The sequence below is a fragment of the Lactuca serriola genome, chromosome 3 (genome assembly GCF_051521515.1).
Source record: "Lactuca serriola cultivar US96UC23 chromosome 3, Lser_US96UC23_V15, whole genome shotgun sequence".
Lineage (NCBI taxonomy): Eukaryota > Viridiplantae > Streptophyta > Magnoliopsida > Asterales > Asteraceae > Lactuca > Lactuca serriola.
Window position 1 is genome coordinate 81,110,691 of NC_136410.1, and position 19,021 is coordinate 81,129,711.

Here is a 19,021-nt window from a genome sequence, read left to right on the forward strand (position 1 = left end):
TACCTTTACCCTAAGGTTACTTACACTTATTTTATGACTTTGTACAATCTCTTTGGTATAGTGACTCCCAATCCATGCATATGTCACCAATGATCCAAACTTGAAGTTCCTAGCATAATTATAGTGACTTGATTTGGAAACTCTATTCATCACTCATCCAAGAAGCCCATAATCTAAATGTGCAAGCATATTTGCTACAACTCACCAAAAGTCTTTTTCCTATCTTTTTTTTTTCAAAACACAATTGATATCCATTAGCTACATCATAGTTGCACAACATTGATTTTACTTGCCCTGGACCCTTAAATCTCATCCCTAGAATTGTTTTTTGTTTTTTCCAGTGTAATAGCTCATTAAATATGGAATGAGTTTGAATGTTAAGTTCAACTTCTCTCCCATTATCATCATCTACAATTTTATTATCCTCCTCATCATCAACACATAACTTACTCAAGAAAGGATTGTTTGATGTCCTATTCATATGCACTACATCCTCATTAATTTCAAAGACAACATTCCTAAGTTCATCTATGTTATCTTCATTTTCACCATTAATACAAGACTCATGTTCATCATCATCATCATTATCTTCATCATTAAACCACCCATCAACACCAACCCTAATATGATCCACATAAATTGAAATTACACCATCTGTTCCATAAGCATCAAAAATAAAAGCAGCATATTCCACATCATCTGAAATGGGATTAAGCCCTTCCATCAGGGAATTGCCTGGTTCACAGTAGTAAAACGTTTTACACTTTTCATGCATGAAACATTCGTAGAATGTCACAAACTCAGAATAAGTCATAGAAGAAAAGTCGACATCATTGAAGATGGTTTTAACACCACCACTGCAAGAGAAAGGATTTCGATTAAATACCCCTTGGTAGTTGAGTTCCACCATCGCAAACACTCCATTAGGTTCCGATTGTCCCATTGCTACAACTTCTTTGTTTCTTCAGCTCGATCACAGGAATGCTTCACAAACCCTAAATCAGTTTCTTTTACAGCTGAATAATGAAGACGGGTGAAGTTTGATAGCTGAAGACAAAAGAATTTAAGCTTCGTATATCATTAATTGACGTGACATATCTCACATGGCATGGAATTAGCTAATATATATATATATATATATATATATATATATATATATATATATATATATATAAATTTAAGCTTCGTATATATATAAATTGACATATATAAAATGTCAATCGGAAAACCGTTTAAAAGTATAAAATTTAAGGACCAAATTAGCCAAATGTAAAAAAAATCATTTGATATCTTGGATGCATAAAAATACAAGGTTTAACTATGTTCAAATGTAAGGAGTAAGACAAAACTAAGACGTGTCCGATTATTTGGTATGTTGAATCTTTTAACATATATACACACACAAAAAAACAAAAAATAAATGAATGATAAAAAAATAAATAAATAATAAATCCAACCTCCCATTATACAACTATAGAAAAAAACCAACGGCCATGAATTTAGCTTCACCCCGGATACTAACAACATCAACATTTAAAATAAGCTAAAACTTAAAACATAAGAAAATATTATCCACAGTTAATATTATTATTACTTTATAATGTTTCCATAATCAAATAAGCTTTTAAAACTTTTAACTTTATGATTAGGCTGGACGATATGTTGAAGGAAAGGAGTGAGAGAAAACTCTTCCGCCCTGAAAAAAAAATAAAGGGAGTCTATCCCCATTCTCTCTCATCATGTGAGTGGTCAATATTATTTTTCATCTTTTTTTTATTTATTAAATTATATATTTATTAAAAAATTATAAATAATATATCAAAATTCATAGTTTTTAATTTTCTATAAAATTAATATATATATATATATATATATATATATATATATATTAATTTTATAGAAAATTAATATATAAAAAGTTGAAAGATTTTTACAATACACATCTTGAGTTTTGGTAAGACAAAAAAAAAAATAATGAAAATGCTAACCTGTCACACAAAAAACTAAAGATCTTTCCTACACAAATATTTGGCTCTTAACAAGGCAATCTAAAAAAAATCTAGGAGGTGTTTGGCTTAGCTTTTAAAAGCTCAAAAGATCTTTTCCAAAAAGTTACAAAAAATCAGGATTTCCTGACTTTTTCAAAAAGATGTTTTTTCTTGTATTAAAACTCTAAAAGTTCCTAGTTGCCAAACATCTTTTTGTTTTTTTTCTTTTACAAAAATGATTTTTGGCTGTGAAAAGCTAAGCCAAACACCCCCTAGTAGTGAACACTTATGAAACACTCAAAATAAAGTTAACTTAGATTTGAATCTTACAATTACTTAACTTCGAAATAATCCGTGTCAATAATTAAAAAAAGAAAAAGAAATTACGAGTACAAAAACTATTCCAACTTTATGTACTATTTTGTTTCATTCAATTGGAACATCCACTATTACTACATATGAAGCAATAAGCGAAGTTTCTAATTTTAACATCAAGACAATTTGATATTACAGATATTTAATTACAATAAGAACAATAAATGATTTGATAAGTTTGATAAAAGAAATTTGAATGTACATGATACTTTTTATGACCATCGAACACTATTAACACGAGGACAACAATTTGTAGTGTTGGTGTTTCAAAACTCTCTCACTTTAAGCACGTTTAATGGCCCTTTAAACATTACATGTGTCCTTACCGTTTTAGCTAGTTAGGATCGCCTAAAATGCCACTTTGGTTTCGATATTTTCCTAATTGAATAATTGAGCTTTTTCTATAACTAAAATCGATTAATCACATGTTTTCAACATGTGTTCAACAATGTTTTTCTCCTAATTGAATAATTAAGATCATTCTAATAATACCTCTTGTAAGTTTGAGTGACCGAATAACATACCATGTGTGTTGATGATGTGGCTTGAGTTCTAACTCGATCAATATTTCCCCCTATATATGGCGTGGTGTTGTGATAACGTGAAGTGGTTAGTAGTTGCACAAGGCATATCTTGCAACACACCAAATCAATTAATACTTGCGTTAAAACCTTTTTATTTAATATCAATTATGCATACTTTTTTAATTTTTTTTAACGTATGATAACTTTTTGATAGATTTAAAAAAAATACATAATATATTATAAAATAAATTATATCATTAAAAGGGTAAAATGAATGAAACTAATATAGCATATTATTGGTATTGATCATAGTTAAAAAAAAGTATAAAAAGGTAAAAGAAATTTTTTAAAATCTCTTTAAATTGGTAGTAGTATAATTATTGAATTATAACTAATATTGCAACGTCTGTCTATATTTTGCCAAGTGAAATTATTTTTGTTGATTTTAGCCATAAATACTATTTTTGTTAATTTAACTAAATATTACATAAAATTTATATTTTAATATAAGTTAAATCATGAGGTGGAAATTATTTTAAGATGGTGGATTTGTCAATTTCCTATGGTAAATGTTAGGAAAATGACGACGAGTTGACTAAAACTTTTGAGATAGTAAAGAACTAAAGACACTTTCCACATGACACTATTTTTGTTAGAACACACTATTTTTTTTAGAAAATATTCACCACTTCGGTACATCAAAATAATTTCATATCATTACTTTTAGTTTTAAGTTTTTTATTTCATTTTTTATTTTTTCAACATTTTTAAAAATATATTACGTAGTTTTATAAAATATAACATGAAAATAAATTACATAATTTTTTTCCCTTTTTCTTTTTCTAGATACAATATTTGTCATTATCGTTAACATCATAGATATGATCCGCCAAGTATTGTCGAAGCCTAAAGATACGTAAAGATATATTTAGGGTGTGTTCGGCAAAACTAGCTGGTAACGTTGTAACGTTTTGTTAAATGCTACATGAAGTAGCTTTTGGATTTGAAGTGTTTTGATTAAACTAGACGCTAGAAGCTTATAATGTCAAACGGAATTTTTTGTTTTAAACGGAGCGTTTTGTCAAACGTCAGAAGCTAGAAGCTCCCAAACGCTCCGTGCCGAACACGCCCTTAATAATATACTTACAACCGAAACGATACATGTTTTCTAAGGTGTTGACAATCTGTATAAACACATTCATACTCAAATGAAATATTCGTTTAAAATCCTTTGAGTTATATACATAATTACTCGCAAAGTAATCATGATATAGATGTTCGTGTGCATTAGCATGATTTCTGTTTAACATCACACTTCTTGTTCGTAGAGTGACTTCTTTTTCTTCTTTTAGTTCATTAGTGTAATACTCGTAAATCATGGTGATGAACAATAACATCATCATCGGAAGATGAGTCAAATGGATCCATAATAAATTTTTGTTGGAAATTTGTAAAAAATGATAGGTAAAAAGATAGTAGTGTTTAAAAAAAAATTAAATTGGTAGTGTAGTTATCGAGAAAAAAACATGTTTTTAAATGTGACCGTTAAAAGGTCAAGAGACCATTTTGTATCCTACTTTCCTTACGTTGAGACCTCCCCGACTTGCCACAACACGTTTAAGGTGGCGGTGTTCCAGCGTCCTAAAAAACATGAAGGGAAGCCACATCACCCTCATCCACGACATTTAAACCCCATGCTGAGCAGCAGCCTAAGGGCATCCACAATGCATTAAACTTGTTAGAGTTTAATGGATTGACACATCATTATTTTACTTTCTATACAACTCTATATTAATTTTTCTACAATGCATTGAACTCAATAGAGTTCAATGGAATATATATTTAAAAGTTAAAAGGTTTCATTTTTCCTATTAAAGAGTTCAATGACCATTAAACTATATATCCATTGAATGCCAACATGACGTCCCATAATGATAAAGTTTAATCATGTCATCTCATTCAACTATTTCATTAAACTATGCATCGTAAATGCTCTAATGATAAATGAATAAAGCACGACTTGTATCAAAATTTATATATATCATATGTTTGCAAAAAATAAGATTACAAAGATAATAATAATAATTATTATTAGATCTAGATATTTATTTAGAAGGTAGAACAATAAATGATATTAGACTGAATATAAGAGTATATTTGAAATTGTAATTGTAATAGATTTATGTAAAGAGAAGTCAATGTATAACCTCAAAATTGAAACATAGGGAAAAGTAAAAGCCAATTATCTAGATATGCACACAAACAACCTTTTTCCACCGGACCTCAAACCAACATTTAAATCCACTTCAATGCTTTTCCAGGTAGAATAAACACGTCCGAATAAATTATGAGTATTTATTACTCACACCAAATAAAATAAAAAATAAATTATGATATCGTCATGATTTATATTTCGATTTATATATCTTGTTGAAATTAAGAGTTGTTTGGATAGGAAAAAAAAATTGTTGTTTATTGCTTATTGTTTAATCCAACCGCAATAAATAAATTTAAATGTTTGGATAGAAGTATTTAAAAATCAGCATATTACTTATTATTTATTACTTATTGGTCAATTTACATATATAAACTGTTTTGTTTGTAAAACACTAAAATGTTTATTGTTTATTGCTTATTTCCACCGCAATAAACAAATAAACAATAAATTAATAAGCTAAAAACTATTTATCCAAACACTCCTTAAATAAACATTTACAAAAAAGTTTATTTGATCAAAGCTGTCTTCGGCAACAATAAACACTAAGTGAAAGTTGAATATTAATATTTATTTTGAAACATTTGTCCAAACTATATAATACTGGGTGGTTGAAAGATATAGTTTTTATTTCTGTAATATTGTTCGAAAAAAACATTAAGTTTTTAAGATGTATAAAGTTAAATAAAATCTAAAAGTTAAAAAGCTATAAAATTTTATTTGAATTATATTTGGATTAATGTTATCTTTGGTGTGTGAACTGAAAAAACTAATGTTTAGCTTAAAATATCTTCAATTATGATATCATCATGTTTTATATTTTGATTTATATATCTTGTTAAAATTAAGTAAACATTTACAAAAAAAAAAAAGTTTGTTTGATTAAAGTAAGCTTTCGCAAAAATAGCTCCTAAGTGAAAGGTAAATTTAGTAATATTTTTGTTGAAGCGTTCCACATAAATAATTATTATAAAATTTTGAAATGTGTAAGCTAATATAAATCACAAAAGCTAAAGTATAAAGTACTATGTTTTGGCAACATCATACTATAGATGGTTGTTAAAACTTGAGTGATGTAGTTTAAATTCCTTTAAAAGTGTTCGGAAAATAGTTATATGTTTTTTAAGCCAATAATAATAATAATAATAATAAAGAAAAAAAAAACTAACCTTTAACTTAGTGTATATTCAATCTACCCTCAAACTTTATTTTTCTTCCATTTTTTTTCTTTATTTTACTCCAACCCCACACTGTTTTCATATCCGTAAAAGTAAAGTTGAAGTTTTAGTTGTCGATTTTAGTCTCTTGTTATTTATTTTATATATTTTTATTTTAATTTTATCTATTAATTATAATTTGAATGCAATATTTAATATTTATAATATCATGTTATATATTAATTTATATTAATTAATCATAAGTATATAGTTTAATATTTATTTATCGAATTTATATAAAAAACTAAATATATACTAAGGATTTAAAAAACGGTAACATAATTTATAAAAGCTTATAATTGAAATATCATACAAACATGTTAACGTATTCTAATAAAACATCTAGTACTACATGACATAATTACTACATGCATTATTTTACATAATATAGTAATTGAATATGATCGTGATTTTGACATACTTATTCGAATTGGGATTTAATATCTTGTGTGGTTGGTGATTTGGATGGTTTTTTAGATGCAATGGTATTGTGAGGCAACTGATTCAAGGTTTGGATCCTTTTGGGACTTAATATCTTGTGTGGTTGTTTTGTTAAAAGGAATTGACGGTTTTGGTGTTAAAGGATATCCCTTTTCCTTTAATACCTTTGGTACCTTACAGAGTAATATAAGGAATATGATATTTTTTGAGATTATTCTTTCATATTGCTCTGGACACGTGATTAATGTCGTGTCAAGTGAGTTACTTGTTCGAATTGATGGATGGGGTTTGGGGAATATTAGGGGTATTTTTGTCCAATGGGCTTATTTTTTACTTATCTTTCGTATTTTGTTTTATTGGGTGTGGATAGTTGCTGGAAAAAGTTTGGGTAGTAGAATAGGAAGTCAGAGAGATTGGGATTGGTTTCGATTTGATTTGAATTTCCTATTTTGGTGGGGTTTGTGTTTTTTGATTGTTGGGAAGAAATTTTGATTTGGTATAGAATGGGTAGTATTAGAATTACTACTTTGGGTTTTTTTAAGGGTCATGACACTCTGAGATATTTTAAAAGGGTCTACTATTGATTTGGATTTCGGGGATCTTGTTTAGAGTGGGTGATGATACCTTTTTTCCCCTGCTTTGGTGGTTGTTCTTGTTGCATGAAAATATGGCTGATTTGGATGAAGTGGTGGAGGATAAGAGATCGTGACACTATGCTGATGATTTGGAATCTGAGAAGATGGAGGAGCGACTATTTTGCTTTCAATTGGGGTTGGGATTGGTTTCGATGGCAGTATTTGGATAGAGGATTGGATTGAATATGATATTTTTTGAGATTATTCTTTCATATTGCTCTGGACACGTGATTAATGTCGTGTCAAGTGAGTTACTTGTTCGAATTGATGGATGGGGTTTGGGGAATATTAGGGGTATTTTTGTCCAATGGGCTTATTTTTTACTTATCTTTTGTATTTTGTTTTATTGGGTGTGGATAGTTGCTGGAAAAAGTTTGGGTAGTAGAATAGGAAGTCAGAGAGATTGGGATTGGTTTCGATTTGATTTGAATTTCCTATTTTGGTGGGGTTTGTGTTTTTTGATTGTTGGGAAGAAATTTTGATTTGGTATAGAATGGGTAGTATTAGAATTACTACTTTGGGTTTTTTAAGGGTCATGACACTCTGAGATATTTTAAAAGGGTCTACTATTGATTTGGATTTCGGGGATCTTGTTTAGAGTGGGTGATGATACCTTTTTTCCCCCTGCTTTGGTGGTTGTTCTTGTTGCATGAAAATATGGCTGATTTGGATGAAGTGGTGGAGGATAAGAGATCGTGACACTATGCTGATGATTTGGAATCTGAGAAGATGGAGGGGCGACTATTTTGCTTTCAATTGGGGTTGGGATTGGTTTCGATGGCAGTATTTGGATAGAGGATTGGATTGGCAGTTGACTTGGTTATTGGTCTGCTATGTGGGTTTGGGTCCTAGTACGTTAGAGACCAGGGGTAGTATTTGGTTTTTTATTATTGTTTTTTGGTTTAGACTGTGGGATTTGATTTGTAGTAGGAAATGGTCGTGTTGTTGGCTTTGGATTGGTTGGTTTAGATTAGATGAGTCGTTGTTATTTATTTGACTTTATTCTTTTTCCTTGTATTCTTTTATTTGTTTAATATAGTTTTGCCGAGGCCTTGGTCTCTTTCGAAAAAAAAGACATACTTATTATAAATATAATCCTATTTATTTAATAATTATTTATAATCAGTTAATAACTAATTCAAATTTGTTATACATAAATATTTTTATTTGTGATAATATAATTTATAATATTATTGTAATGAAAAAATATAATATATTTGTTAAAATCTAATTAGTAGATGTGTGTATTTGATAATTAATATAAGTTACAAAAATAAAATATTCTAGGAATACACTTTTGGGATAAAAAATGAAGTAAAAAATGGAGTAAGATTACAGACGAAACACGATTTACCTTATTTTTTACTCCATTTATGAAAAAAAAAATGAATAGAGATGGCAACGAGGACAAGGAATACAGGGAGACCACAATCCCCATCCTCATCCCCATCCCCGAATTCTCATTGTAATCCCCATCCTCATCCCCGTCTCCATCGAGGAATATAAATAAACCCTTACCCCCACCCTAACGGGGACTGGGGATCCCTAGCGGGGAGTCATAGAATTTTTCCCTCTTTTAATATGAAAACTTTTACATAAAGAAAAACTCTAAATTTCAATTTTATCAATATAAGTTTAAAAAAATTACAAAAATATTCATAGATTGCATAAACAATATAAACTAATTTTCTACCAAATTTAAATAAATACATGAAAAATAAAGTAAAAAAAATTTATCATAGTGATATTTGAGGTAAAATTGATAAACCAAATAGAAAAAATTATACATTAGTTTAAATTAGATAAAAGAAAAAGAAAAAAGTATAATTTCAACCAAGTAATTGCTAATGAGTTATGTTACATGGATCAACTTTTATGTATTGTAAATATTTGTTTTGTATTATTTTTATATATCGACGGCGGGTCTAGGGTCGGGGATTAGGGGTATCCCCATCCCCACTTTTTTATTCGGGGATTCTCCATCTCGTCCCCATCCCCGATCAACTCAGTGATTCCTCAGTCAAAACGGGTGCGAGTTTCAAGTTCCCTATTAGATATGAGGTTTTTTTGTCATCCCTAAAAATAAAGATGAGTTGAAGGTGGTCTTAATAAATCTTCAACGGAAGTTTTACTGAAGTTTTTGATTGTTTGAAAATTTTTGGGAAACTTTTTATTGAACAAGGATTTTTGAATAGGCCATTCCAAACATTTACTTTTCTTTAACTTTTTATTTTTAGTTTAGATTTTTATCTTTACATTCAAGAACACTTAATACCTTCATTATATTTAAATATTGGTTTTTTTATTAGTTAATCAATTGATTTAATAAATGAAGTGAAATGAATATAATTTGTTAAAAACGCTAAGAAATTCAAAACTTTTAAAATAAAAAATATTAAATCCTCCATAATAAATGAAAAATGATTTTGCCACATGTCACTATCTAATTAACTTGGACACATGTCATTTTTTGATATTTTTGAATAAATGTATTTTATATTTGTCATTTTTTTTTTCTTAATTAACACATCACATTTACACCTCAATTAATAATTGTTTTAATTGAAAATGACCAATAAATTACAATACTATAACTCATATAGTATTTAATATGTTTCCTTTTAAATTCAAATTTTAAATTTCAAATTTAAATAAATTTTTATTTAAACCTTTATATTTAGTTGTTGTTTTATCCAACCCGTATATCATACGGGTCTCACAACTAGTATTATAAAACATTATCGTTACATAGCATTTTATTATTTTTGAAATTCTATAGGTGATCATTTTATTATCATTTATAATTTTGATAAAAATACCAGTAAAATTATTTTTTTAGTTTTATTTTTGGCATTAAGGCTAACAAGATGATAGATCATATGACATATATTAGTAAAATAATAGATATCTACAAAAATTATTCAAAAATACTCACAAGCCATGTTTTTGCATAATTTTGTAGTCTTGGTCATTGTAGTTGACAAATTATTTATATATAATTTAATACACAATTAATCTCAAATTAATGAACGAGATAGTATATAACATTTTTGTAGAACTTTACAGTTTTGGTCACTGTTATAGTTGATGCATTAAATGAGAGTTAATTCATAATTAAATTTCGAATTAATGAATAAAGTTACAAAGATTATTATATAAAGAGACACACGCTTCTCATTCGAACATACCTCAACTGAGACTCTCTTCTCCTAATCTCTACATATATTTTTCGTTGAAATTTTCAGGCAGGTGGTCTAATCCGTCAATACACACTACTTCGGCTGTTGTAAAGTGGGAAGAAACGGTGAATATTTTTAAGGAATTGTGTCCAACACAAGCCTCAAAATTAGGTTTATTACTAATGTTGTATTGCAAATAGGAACTCGTTACAAGAAAAATACATAAAAGAACTATTAGTTAGATCATGACGCTTCATTATAAGTGGTAACTTCGATGTTATGTTTAAATGACTGGGCTAAAAAAAGATTGCTTAAGTTTGAGATAAGATTTTTTGAAACACTACATTAAATGTTTGTTTGAGTTGTTATTCAAGTAACCCAAGAGTTAATTGGATGATGATTTACACAATGAGTTTTAACATAATATGCATAAATGTTGTAATTATGTCCAAAGTTGATTACAATATTTATATAGAATAGTATAATGTTTAGGATCCTATAATATTAAACTGTTGGTCTAATCAAAAGAAAACCGATAATTGAGTAAGGTGTTTATAAAACTTATCATTTCGGTGTTAATGATAGGTATACTTGTATGCATTATTTTTACGGGAAAATGACTCTTGAGGGTAATTAACTTTTGCGTCTGTACTCATTTGGTCCCTTTCCTTTTTTTTTTTGTATTCAATATACCATCGAACTTGTTGTTTGTGTTCGCCATAACCCTTTTGACCGGCTTTTGACCTGTGATAGCCGGTCAAAGGGTTATGGTGAACACAAACAACAAGTTCGATGGTATATTGAGTACAAAAAAAAAGGAAAGGGACCAAATGAGAACAAATGCAACAGTTGGTTACCCTCCTGATTCATTTTCCCTTTACTCAATTACAGCAAATCCCATGTCATCTCCTACTGATATTAATGACTTTATGAGATTCATTCTTGTTTCCCTTCAAAACATAACCCACGAAAGAACATTATTCATATATGTACAATTTTGTAATGCACTTGAATATATATTAGGGGAATCTTGACTAAGCAAACACATTTCATGACTATATTTACATTTTCAATCAAATGATTTATCGTATCATGGATTCTAGACAAGTCTACAAATGAGTGGAATCACAAGTGTTGTGATTTTTGAGTTTACTTAGCTTTAAGATCGAACTCTTAGGATAAGATACAACATCAATATGTACAATATCATGCTGCTTTTGTAGACACATTACCATAATATTGTACATATTGATGTTGTATCTTATCCCATGAGTTCGATCTTAAAGCTAAGTAAACTCAAAAATCACAACACTTGTGATTCCACTCGTTTGTAGACTTGTCTAGAATCCATGATACGATAAATCATTTGATTGGAAATGTAAATGTAGTCATGAAATGCGTCTTCTTAGTCAAGATTCCCCTAATAAATATTTAAGTGCATTACAAAGTTGTACATGTATGAATAATGTTCTTTCGTGGGTTATGTTTTGAAGGGAAACAAAAATGAATCTCATAAAGTCATTAATATCAGTAGGAGATGACGTGTGATTTGCTGTAATTGAGTAAAGGGAAAATGAATCAGGAGGGTAACCAACTGTTGCCTTTGTTCTCATTTGGTCCTTTTCCTTTTTTTGTACTCAATATACCATCGAACTTGTTGTTTTTGTTCACCATAACCCTTTGACCGGCTATCACAGGTCAAAAGTCGGTCAAAAGGGTTATGGCGAACACAAACAACAAGTTCGATGGTATATTGAATACAAAAAAAGGAAAGGGACCAAATGAGTACAAACGCAAAAGTTAATTACCCTCAAGAGTTATTTTCCCTATTTTTACAAACCCCATAAAATACTTCAATATCACTTTAAATATGTAAAGACTCAAATAAGTGACTGTGTTAGTTTTAGTAAGGTTCAAAAGATGAGTACAAGTATGAAAATAACAAGTAAGCCTCACAACCAACGTCCTATCAAAATTTGCCATAACAAAAGGCATGTCTAATGAGTCCTGAACTAAATAATGGATCACAAAAAAGGCAACTTAAATTTATTTATGATATATCAGTATCTTGATCTTGATATCCCTATAAATACATGATGGAATGATTCTAGTTCCATGATATATGTATCTTTTTCTTATAGTGTTTCCATACAATTTGAAAGTTGGATTGATATCATAGAACAATTACAGTCATGAATTATGAACACTTAAACATAAAAGTGGTTAAATCACCTTCATTATTAAGTGGTCATTCTTTATGCCATGATGATACTCTTTATGTATTGATTATAACTCGAATATATATATATATATATATATATATATATATATATATATATATATATATTTGTGTGTGTGTGTGTTAGCGACTATTGGCTATATTTTTACATTTGATACAATGATGCAGCTATTAGTTTCAGTTTTTCCATTTTGTTACCTATATTGTTTTAGGAAAATACCTCTATAAATTACAAATCAAGAACCACTTTTTGGAATCTTTCTTATATCTTATAAAGTTAACGGTAATTAAATCATACGAAATTGAGAAGTGGGGACTTCATCTTATTGTGATTATGTGTCCAAACTTGCTATAGAAAAGTTTGAATCCCTTAAAATGCTTAAAACCTTTCGAGAAAGGGTTAAAAGTTAACTTGAACCGAAAGTAAAGGTAATGAGAACGGAAATGGGTGGACAAATCATTTTAATAATGTATCATGTTCTGAATTTATGTTTAAAGAAACTTTAGTGGTTGTTTTAAAGTATCATATATCTAATATAAGGTTATGTTTGGTTGTTAGTTGACAAACAGTTAGATGATAAAAAAATCATGTTATGTAAAACTAGTTGATAGCTACCTATAAGATATAAAATAACATAAAAAGACATAGAAAAATATATTTTTTATAATTAATTAATGAAATAAAACTCATGAAAATCTTGTTTAAGTAACTATTTAAAAACTTTTGTTTGGCAAACATTACAAGTTAAATAATTTCAAAAATTAAATTAACTTATCAACTATGCACCAAATACATCATAAACCTTTTTGATAAACACGGTTATAAAGATATAGATTTCATAAATAATTGTTGAAGGGTTCCATGGATAATAAAAGAATCACAATAATCATTATGAGAAAATATAGGAAGTTGGTAAAAGTTCAATTTTTTTCCTAGATAACAATAGTCTATTTTATGTAATATATATAATATTAATTTTTACGTGTTCTTATAATTTTTTAATAATAGTCAAATAAGGTTAAAAACACAACTGTTGTAATTTGAATGGATATGAGTGATAATACGTAACAAGTGGAGCCATGATGATATGTCTTTGTCCTCCACTTAGGAAGTTATTTGTTCGTGTACATTAACAATTCGGATCATGTAAATAATAATTTATACTTTTTCAGAATTCTATGTGTTCGTGTTTTTTCTTTGCACAATGTTCCAATTGTTAGTGAAAGAAGAATTAATGGATAGTTAAAGACCCAAACCAACCAATAAAATTAGTGCTTTAAAGGGGACATGTCTGCAATAAACTCTATAAAAAAAAATAGGGTTTAAGTCATTTTTGGTCACTTAATTTTTGGTTTTGTGTTTATTTGGTCACTTAATTATTTTTAAGTTTTAAAAGTTCATCAAACTTTTGACTTTGTGCTCATTAGTCACTGAACTTTTGGTTTGGTCACTTAACTTTTAGATTTGTGCTCATTTAGTCACCTAACTTTTAAAATTGTGCTCATTTAATCACTAAACTTTTAAATTTTTTCAAAAGTTTAGTGACTAAATGAACACAATTTTAAAAGTTAGGTGACTAAATGTGACCAAACCAAAAGTTAAGTGACTAAATGAACACAAAGCCAAAAGTTAGATAACCTTTTAAAACTTAAAAAGAGTTAAGTGACCAAATGAGCAGAAAACCAAAAGTTAAGTGACCAAAGATGACGTAAACCCAAAAAAATAAAAACCACAAATAATTTATAAAATATGAATTAACCTTAAACTATAGAAAACTGCTATATAAAATCAACTTCAATCGCGCCTAATGGAAATTTCAATAAAAAAAAGAACATTAATTTTTAAATAAAAAATAAACCAATAACAAAAAGACTATTATACTAATGTTGGATCTATTATAGCCTTCTCATTTATTCGAAACCACTTATATTATATTGATGATAGACATCCACAACCAAAAATTAAATATTCAAGTTTCGTTATAAACAAAAACGTTATAAATTTTAGAGTAGAATAATCTGTTCTAAAAAAATATAATAGTAAATAATTAATATAAAAAATTTATACTAAGTTTCTGAATATTTAAAAGTCCCTTATTATTCAAGTCTTATTGAAAAATTTTCTTTTAAATATTTATGATGTAAAAAATCACAACTTATTATATATATATATATATTATATTAAAAAAACATAATATATATATATATATATATATATATATATATATATTAAGAAAAAGATAATATATTAGAGACATCTTATAAAAAAACCCTTTGCATTAAATATTTTAACAATTAGACGATTTTGAAAAAAATGCAAAAACTATCCATTTGACTTGCGTTTTTTTTAATAGAGTCAAAAAACTTGTTCTTTACAAAATATGTAATTACCTACAATATTTAATATTAATGTAAAGTGTTTGAATTTATCAATTGGCAAAGAGCATCATATATTGGTTTGAAAAGAAAGAAAGAAAAGAAGAAAAAATAAAAGTTAATACGTCCGTGATGGCGAAAGTATCTGGACCCACGACCCCTCTCACGTCCACATCATAAAAAAATAAATTCAAAATTCAAAAAATATAAATAAAAAAAATTAATATTTTATTAAATTAAAATAAATCGAACTTTCTCTCTCTCTATATAAACCCTCGCACCTTCCATTCCACTTCCCATCACCTTACCCACCGCTGTCCCCCACTCTCATTTTTCTCTAAAATCCCCAAAATACCCCTGTAACGTCTCTCTTTTACAAAATGGAATCCTCGAGTAACAAAAAGCGACTCCGTTCCGACTCGGACGAGTCCGAGTTCAACTCACCGGAGGCCAAGAGAATCCGAGACGACCTTCTCGACACTCTAGACGACTCCGACGTGTGCACCGTCGGTGACGACCTCGACTCGTTCATAAAAAGCTTCGAAGACGAAATATCTCCTCCGCCGGAGACACTCGACCAGGCCTCCGAGTCCGGCGACTCTCGCCCGGATCTCGAGTTTCTCCTCGAGGCATCCGACGACGAACTCGGACTCCCTCCGACGGAGACGACACCGACTGAGTCGGAAAGGATAGTTGTATCAACTGAGTCGGTTGAACTCGGGGAGTTTTCATGGGTGGATAATGAAATCCCGAACTATGAATCGTTCGAGTATGGATTTGATTACGCCGCCGGTGATGTTAATGTTAACAACGGCAACAACAACCAGAATGGTGAATACGTGGCTTTAGAGGGTTTGTTTGATTATACAGATCTAGGATTTGGATCGGCCGATATGTCACGGCGGCCGGAATCGTTGCCGGCGCAGTGACATAGGTTGATTTTATGGTTAATACGTTAGAAAATATTTTGTAAAGTTCTTTGGTTCTTTTTATATTAGAAAAATAGACATGGAAAAAATGTATAAATAGATTTACTGTTTAGTGTTTAACGATCGAAGAAACCACGTCATACTCATACTGTTCGGCTATTAATTAGTTTAGTCCATATGGACATGGTGTATAACAGTATAAGCCTCTCAAAACCATACTAAAACCTATATAATGTCATTTTTATCATAAAAATATGATTTTATACTATATTTTTTTAACAATTTAATTTAAATAAAAACTGTAATTTTTATAAGAAAACATAACATTTTATCACCACAAATTAAAATAATATTATATTTCATTATTCTTTTAAAAAATATAACTTGACATTAAAAAAAACCCTAATTAAAAAAAAAAAAATTAAAAACCTTAAACCTACGAACTTGAAAAAAATACTTTTAATATATTAAAAGTAGCTAGAAATTTTAAACCTTATGGTTTTTTTGACATCGGCTTTTACGGTAAGCAATTTCAAACTACTCACCGTTGTTCGTTGTGTTTAGAAGGTGGTGAAACTTGAACGGGTTCATATCGTTGATGTTGAAATCAACACAAAAATCTTACTATAGTAAGATTATGTTCTTAAACATTTTGAACCACTATCAAAATGTTTTTAAGATGTTTTGTTTTTTCTTTCCTATTTTTATTATCTTTTACAAGATTTCGAAACTCAAGATACTTGAAAACCTTATTGTTTTTTTTTTTAAACATTTTTAAAGCTTTCTATAAATTCACTTCATTGTTTTTTCTGTTTTTTGATTGACGTTTCATGTTGTTATATAAATCATTAAACAATATGACTTCCTTGTTTGTCTTTCTCATTTTGAGTAAATTTGATGTTTTGAGCGATAATGAGTTCATTTCTTTGTGGAATCTTTTTGTAACTCGCATAAAAAACGGTAATGTATTTGGTGTTTTCATGTCTTCGAATCTTATGAAATATTGATACATGATTGTACCAATACTGACACTTCTTCGGGTTCTCATCCTTTTGCGGCTGCCTTCTCTTTTCTTATATTTGGTGCTTGAGTGGGTTGGGTTTCTCGAACGAACTCTGGTTCGGAATCAGAAATGAGTGTTTGAGTTTGTTGAATAAATTCTGGTTGAGACCGAAAATCAAACAGATTAAACTCGGTATCGTTTTGTGGTTGTGTTGGTGTTTGCGTTTGTGGTTGTTGTAGAGAATATGGTAGCATACCACCATAATGATAAACTGGGGGCAAATAAATCAGTTGATCATACAAAGTTTTTGGGGTTGTGTTTCTAGTGGTATTTTTTTTTAATTTCTTTTTAAATTTTTTTTATAGATTTGTTTGAGTTGTTTGAAGAGAACATTTTTAAAGTTTTGAAAAAAAAAGTTGAAAGATAGAATAATTTGATAAATGTGTATTAAAATAAGGGTTGTGAGGTTTTATTTTTATGTAATAAAAAAAATCATATTTGAAAAGTTTTGACCGTTCAAAGCGTGGGAAAAGAAAAAGTAGGTGAAAGTGAATGCGTTTGTTCTCTACCGTGTACGGTCAAATCACATTGCATACCACAATCAGGAGACGGTGTTCATTTTTGGCCATCGTGGTTTTTATACAGTGAAACCACACTGACTCCTCTTAGTCTAACATCAAACAGTATCGTCTCAAACGCCACATTATCTTCAATGTTATAACACCATCATAAGAAATGGTTATTAACTTATAACACTAAATAAATATTCTTTTTTGTGTTCTTGTGTGAATAATTATAAAAATAAATATAATTTTATAAACATACTATTTAAATAAAAATATTATTTAAAGAAACCATAACATTTAAGTTGAAAAAACTTTACTAGACAAAAAAGATAAATTTAAAATGTAAAACGATTCTAAAATTTAAACTTCGCCAGTAAGTTTTGCCCGAATTTTCGCATTCATTGCTTGTATCACTTCCGCATCTTAGGGCTCCATACCTTCTATGTTAGTCCTAATATGTAACACTTGGGTTTCGATTGTGCTTTTTTATTATTTGAGAGGTAGTTTCAAAGTCCAAGGAAAGGTAGAAGTATGCACCGAAATATGATTAGCAATTTATTTGCTGAAAATCTAAAAACTGAAAAATTATAGATTTATTTCCTCCATTTTTGGTGAAGCTTGAAGATCAAGAAGGTTTCCTTTATTGCAATGAAAGTTGTTCCAAGTGTAGATTCAACAAACTCATTATATTTCAAGACATTTGTGAGTATAAAGTTTTTATATATATATATATATATATATATATATATATATATATATATATATATATATTGTTTTGGCACTTTTTGGTCCATTTCACTTATGCCATTGGAGTTGAGAGAACTCCAGCACCTTCTCAGCACTTTGGAATAGTATCTAGATCTTTTGGTATTGGAAAAATGGGATCTAATGCATTCCCATTAAGCCATGTAAGAGTTATGGTCCATTTAGTCATTTTAGAGACTTAAAGTTTAGACTTTGGTTGTTTGTACCATCCTAATGGATAAAGTTGGAAGCTTTATCCATTAAGATGTTATTAAGAATCAAATATGAGAAATTGAAGCTTTGAATTAATGGAATAAGTCACAATACCTTTTGAAATGGACCTGGACACGACACATCTTATTGAGGGCGCTTCTGGTTAATCCATAAGACCATAAGACATTTTTTTTCCTGGAATCTGACTATTTTCTCCTGTAGTGGGCGTTAGACGCCCAAAAGTTTGAGTTTTTCACTAAGTTTGACCATGGGTCAAACTTTAGGGTTTTAGTCATATAAGAGGTGAATCTCCTCAATATACTATGTAGGTCACCATGTGTGAGGCTATGGTAGATTATCTTTGTGACTTGCATGAA

General features: G+C 29.0%; 1 protein-coding gene across 1 annotated transcript; it reads left to right on the forward strand.

The window, feature by feature from the left end:
- The first annotated feature begins 15,492 nt into the window (after positions 1–15,492).
- Positions 15,493–16,238, forward strand: LOC145092745 (uncharacterized). Its single transcript, XM_079030726.1, has one exon. The coding sequence runs from the start codon at positions 15,570–15,572 to the stop codon at positions 16,116–16,118; it is 549 nt and encodes a 182-aa protein (XP_078886852.1). The 5' UTR covers positions 15,493–15,569; the 3' UTR covers positions 16,119–16,238.
- The last annotated feature ends 2,783 nt before the right edge of the window (positions 16,239–19,021 follow it).

What these genes read in the sequence shown, in the direction of transcription:
- LOC145092745 (XM_079030726.1), top strand. Translation starts at nt 15,570, where the DNA reads ATGGAATCCTCGAGTAACAAAAAGCGACTCCGTTCCGACTCGGACGAG.